This window comes from Poromitra crassiceps (genome assembly GCF_964638095.1).
Source record: "Poromitra crassiceps genome assembly, chromosome: 4".
NCBI lineage: Eukaryota > Metazoa > Chordata > Actinopteri > Beryciformes > Melamphaidae > Poromitra > Poromitra crassiceps.
The window spans coordinates 13,507,569-13,513,381 of record NC_139626.1 but is presented as its reverse complement, the minus strand read 5'-3'; the positions used below and the strand labels follow the sequence as shown (position 1 = coordinate 13,513,381).

The window sequence follows — 5,813 nt, the reverse complement described above, 5'->3', positions numbered from 1 at the left end:
TTTTATTTAACACTAATTCACAGGTAAAATCAAGACACACAATATGGTTTTCTGGACTAGAGTTTAGTTCCCCTTCCCCCCAGTGGCGTGTCCCTCCAACTCCAACTCGGCCACAGTGAACCCAGGCTCCTTATTCAGCCAGTTCGCACCACGCTCTTTTTCCCAAAAGGACACTGCAAAACAGCCACTGTTAGGGCACACTACATGCAAGAACAAGTTCAGCAATCAAATAAAATCCAATAAGACCATAAAGGTTTAAAGCACAGCACACGAATGTAACACGATACAAAAGGTTCAAATCACAGCACCCTAGTTTAAGACCATCTAAAGGTTTAGAGCACAGCACACAGTTAAAGCCAGCTAAAGAATTTCACACCATTGGTTCAAGGGCAAAACACAGCACACTTAATTGGCCAGAGATAGCTCATCGGGCAAGTTGGAATTTGGGGAACCCACGGGCATCTGGGTTACCAAACTTCCAATGGCCAGAAAACGAGACAGGACTAAGACAGGACAAAACATGAATTGAATGAAAACTAAAACATTCCAATTTGGCCGGCGCTATACTGGGCCAAATTGGAATAAACCCTGAGTCTCTTATAGCCTATAAGGTCTCTTCTTGGGGCCTGATCATAGGGCCTGATAGGGGGAGTGAGTTTAGGCAGACGGAAGTCCCGCACTTCTTACCAGCCCCGGGCTGTTGATGCTCAGGAGCGGGTTGCTATAACCCACAGTGTCCCATTGACGGCGGCCGCGCGTGCATGCGGGCGCGCGTACGCTTTCGCGGAGGAACCAGGGAGTCCGCGGGTCCCGAATGGATAGGGGAGGAGGCGTCCGGGTCCAGCAGGAGTGGAGGAGGAGGCGTCCGGGTCCAGCAGCTGGCGGAACACAGCAAAAATGGGAATCAGTAACAGCACTTCTTTACAGGAAGATACACATTCATACCGGCAGATGGCCATTTGACTTTCCTTTATGTAGGATTTAGCGAGCGTTGTATGTAAAGTCTTTATGGCTCCATCTTCGGTCTCAGGTCCGGGTCCAAGCTCTCCCGTGAGGCGTCCGGGTTCCGTCATGGTACGGCGTCCAGCTGACAAACACAAACAGTGCGACGAATCAGTGGCTTGTCATTACAACAGGAGCAAAACTCACTCATGCCAGTCACGGCGACAGGTGTCCGACTTTCCTTTAGACGGACATTAGAGAGCGTTGTACAGTAGGTGAGGAGGTTCTCTGGTCAGTTCCTCCCGTCCGTGTCCCGCCGCCCAGGCTCTCAGTCAGCTGCTGCTTCTCCACAGTGGCTCCCTGCTGCCTGCTCGTCCGTCCAATTTCTCTCCACTGGCTCCTACAGCTGCCTTTTTCTCCAGGTGTGTCTGATTGGCCTAATTAGGGAAAGGGGAAACACCTGCACCACCAGACATCTTCTCCCCCCTCCCACCTGTCCATGTGAGTCTTTTCCCCACCCCAAAGTCTTCCCAAGACTACAATAAGGCAGCTGTATAGTTCATATAAACATGCTGACCCGCGACATATTTACCCCCCCGCTTTATCATTGGTCGTCCCGGCCAATGTCCTAGTGGTACCTAGAGGGTTTTACCCCAAAGTTCGAGCGCTGGGATCGGCGCACCTCAGGTGAACACTGTCCGCCGTCACTAGAGTTCAGCAACTGCTCTGGGACGGCCTCTTCACCCAACTGCGGGCCTTGTGGTACACTAGGAAGGTCCCCACCCCCCATAGAACCCGGTTCAACTACTGACCCTGGCAACACCACAGGAATGGGAACGGCGGGCCCCACAGGCTGTCTAGGGGCCGATCTTAGAATGGGGGCAAAAGGCAAAACAAACGGAGGTTTAGCATTAGATTGCGTATGAGTGAGAGTGCGGGGGCTCACCTCTGGAGCAGGGTCCTTGGGAGGCAGGTTGGCAGGGCATGGTCGTAGGTTATTACGATGCATCATCCGAACGGGCCCCTCCCTTCCTTCGGGCCGAATGCAGTACACCGGTTGGTCGGGCCGTGCCTGGGAGACCACCACGTAGGGGGAAGGAATCCAATAGGGGGCCAGCTTGCCTTTTGCTCGCCGTCGGAAGTTTCGAAGGAACACTCGCTCCCCAGGCACCAAGGTGACTGCCCGGGCCTTACGATCATAGCGAGCCTGGTCCCAGGACTGCCGCTGACCGGTGTGGGCTCGCACCAGTTTGTAAGTGTCCACTAGTGTCCTCTGGTGAGCCTCTACCCACGGGTCCAGGGTCCCCTTCTCTTGTGGAGGGACAACATCCAAGCTTAGGTCCACAGGAAGGCGAGCATGTCTACCAAACAACACAAAATAGGGGGTGAAGCCAGTAGTACAATGCACCGTGTTATTATAAGCTTGGACCAATGTAGGCAACTTAACAGTCCAAGAAGGCTGCTCTGCCCCGCTCAAGGTGGCCAGCAGGGAAAGCAAAGTCTTGTTAAATCGCTCGCAGACCCCGTTACCTTGCGGGTGATAAGGGGTGGTCCGGCTTTTCACACAACCATAGAGGTTACACAGCTGATGCATAATGTCTGATTGGAATGCGCCCCCCTGGTCAGTGAGGAAGCGCTCTGGGCAGCCGAATGGTTGAATAAGAGAGCCCCAGAGAGCCTTGGCAGTCGTTTGAGCAGTCTGATCTTTGGTTGGCACAGCGACTGCATATTTAGAGAACATGTCTGTCATTACCAGAATGTATGGGTGAGTGTCATTTGGCCGCCCAAGGGATAAAAAGTCCAAAGCAACCAACTCCCATGGGTAGCTGCTCACTATGGGGCGCATGGGGGCACGTATAGCTGGCCCAGGCTTACTCACCACACATTCCAAACACTCCCCAGTCCATTCATGGATCTCCTTTCCCATTGATGGCCAGTAGAATCTGCGTCTCAGTAGACTCAGGGTCCTGTCACTGTTGGCATGGCCTCCTGCCTTGTGGTACTCCTCCCACACCTCGCGTCGGTTCGCACCTGGGACCACCAGCTGGGAAACCGGCTGGCCAGTATCTGGTTCCTGTGTTTTACGGAAGAGAACATCTCCTTGTAACTCTATCCTCTGCCACTCTTTCAACCATTTCCACAAATGAGGCGGCAAAACTTTTCTGGCCTGGATTTTCGACGCGCCTTGTGATTTTAGCTGACACAACTGCCTCACCTCGGGGTCGTTTTGTTGGCGCTCCTTCCACGCCCCAGAGGGCGTGACCGTGCTGCTGGCCTCAGCCAAGCCCACTGCAGTCGCTGCCCCCGCTAGTCCCAGTTGAACAGTGCTCACCTTAATTTCACTCGGTAGCCTGGACAGGATATCAGCATTCCTGTTGGCGGTGCCTGGCCGATACTTGACAGAAAAAGTGAAATTTGCTAGCTGAGCCGCCCATCTTTGCTCCACTGCCCCCAACTTGGCTGTGTTTAAGTGGACCAATGGATTATTGTCAGTGTAAACGGTAAAAGCGGCGCCCCAAAGGTAATCCTTAAACTTTTCAGTAACAGCCCATTTCAACGCCAGCAGCTCCAGCTTAAAGGAGCTGTAATTTTGGTCATTACGCTCTGTTGCACTTAAACTTCGGCTGGCATAGGCTATCACGCGCTCCCTCCCCTCCTGTACTTGTGATAACACAGCCCCCAACCCCCCTAGGCTTGCATCGGTGTATAAGAGAAAAGGCAGACTGAAATCAGCATAAGCTAGGACTGGGGCATGTAAGAGGGCATTTTTCAGGGTGTCAAAGGCCTGCTGACATTCTTGGGACCACTGTACCGGTGCCGCACCCATCCGAGCCTTCCCCTGCTGCAGATGATTTAAGGGGGCAGCAATCTTGGAAAAAGCATGGATGAATCTGCGGTAATATCCGGCAAACCCCATGAACGATTGGAGCTGGGAGACCGTCTTGGGCACAGGCCAGTCCTTGACAACTGCTGTCTTTTCAGGGTCAGTGGCCACTCCTTGCTGACTCACCCGATGGCCAAGATAGAGTACTTCTTTCCGGAAGAGTCGGCACTTGGTTGGCTGGAGCTTTAGCCCATGGTCATGTAGTTTCTGGAAAACCTGCCTCAAATGGTCCAGGTGGCTACGAAAACAGGGGGAAAACAATATGATATCGTCCAAATAGATGAGCAAAAAATCATTCACTAGCCCACCCAAACACCGCTGCATGAGACGTTGAAATGTTGCGGGTGCGTTACATAGGCCGAAGGGCATACGGTTGAACTGGAAAAGGCCTACGGGTGTTGCGAAGGCCGTCTTCTCCTTGTCTCTTGGATCCACCTCGACCTGCCAGTATCCACTGGCTAAGTCGAGGGTGGAGTACCAAGCTGCCCCCTTGAGGTTGGTGAGTGACTCTTCGATCCTTGGCAGGGGGAAGGCATCCTTGTGGGTCACAGCATTGAGCCTTCTGTAGTCCACACAGAAACGCCAACTCCCATCCTTCTTCTTTACCAAGACCACAGGCGAGGCCCAGGGACTGGAACTCTCCTGTATTACTCCACCATCCAACATGTTCTGCAGCAGTGTTCGCAAGTCTGGATACAGGGTAGGAGGGATGGGGCGGTACCTCTGCCGCAACGGCGGAGCCTCGCCCGTTGGGATGTGATGAAGCACAGCATTGGTGCGGCCGAAATCTTCCTCATCAGCCGCGAACACCACCAACCACTCCTGGAGCAAGTCAGTAACCTGCTGTTGCTGTGCCTCGGTCAACCCCTCCCCCTGCAATGACAAAGCTGGATGATTTATCTTGTCCGTGGAGGCACTCACCCGTCGGACAGCCACCTCCACCTCCTCAGGGCCAGTGGGTCTTACTGTCAACTCCGCTCCAGTGTGGACAGCCTCCGATTCGATCTGGGAAACTGCTGCAATGGCACATCGCTGGGGGAGTTCAATAGAGAATGGGTGAGGGTTACACACACGAACAGGTACTTTACCTCCTTTCATGTGGCAGAGAGTACGTGCCACTCTGTACTCTTGGTCGACGTCCCCCATGTCCTCCACCATTACACAACAATCTGGCACTCCCGACGCCTGTGGCACCTGTGCCCACACAATCATTTCGCTCTCCGGTTCCAGCTGGATAGAGCCTTGGCGTGGAAGTTTGGCCGTGCCACTGAAGTGGGTGGGGGCGGAGACGGTGGCATTAACCCGTCGACAGACAGCGAATGCCTTGTCCCAGGCCGGGATACCAGCAAATGGCAGCGTGGATTTAAAGGCTGCGTCGCCGGGATGATTGCCCTGAAATACAGTTCTCCAGCAGTCCTCAATCACATTCATGCCCAACACTCCGTAATTTGGCCCAAGGCAGGCATCATCGACAATAACTACACCTTTGTTCTTTAGCTGTACCCCACCCATGTCCATATCAAACACAGCATAGCCCACATACGGTATATGTAGGCCGTTGGCCGCAGTCAGCTTAAGCCAGGTAATGTCACGTTTATCTCTAATTTCTTCATGCTCAAAGTACTTCCTGAACAATGAACGACTAAAAAATGTTACTTGTGACCCAGTGTCCAATATGCATGGGATTTTGGTACCTTGAATGGCAACTTCCACTTCTGGGCTCCGTCCGACAAAAGAGGCCTCCTCCAGTAGGCTAGGGGGACGGTCCTCGGCTGCCCGCCCAACAGCAACAGAGGAAACTAAAAATCCGAGCGCCGCCTGCGGGGGCATACTCGCCTGGTATGACCCGCCTGTCCGCATTCCAGACAGATCGGCCGGCCGTCTCCATCCCACTGGTACTGCTGATTCTCCCTCCTTGCCCCCCCCACAGGTCCACGGCCCCTGGGTTGGCGGCTCCAAGGTTCAGTCTGGTGAGAAGGCAAAGGAG

At 53.7% G+C, this 5,813-nt stretch overlaps 1 protein-coding gene across 1 annotated transcript in view; it reads left to right on the top strand.

Annotated features, from left to right (window-relative positions):
* The window catches only part of grid2ipb (glutamate receptor, ionotropic, delta 2 (Grid2) interacting protein, b), a gene marked incomplete at both ends in the record, with an annotated part of 65,376 nt that extends 64,285 nt beyond the window's left edge, over window positions 1–1,091 (top strand). The window contains 2 exons of the mRNA XM_083635770.1: window positions 712–907; window positions 1,031–1,091. Coding sequence (XP_083491896.1) covers window positions 712–907; window positions 1,031–1,091 — 257 coding nt within the window. The remainder of the gene's footprint in view (window positions 1–711; window positions 908–1,030) is intronic.
* Window positions 1,092–5,813: the final 4,722 nt, after the last annotated feature.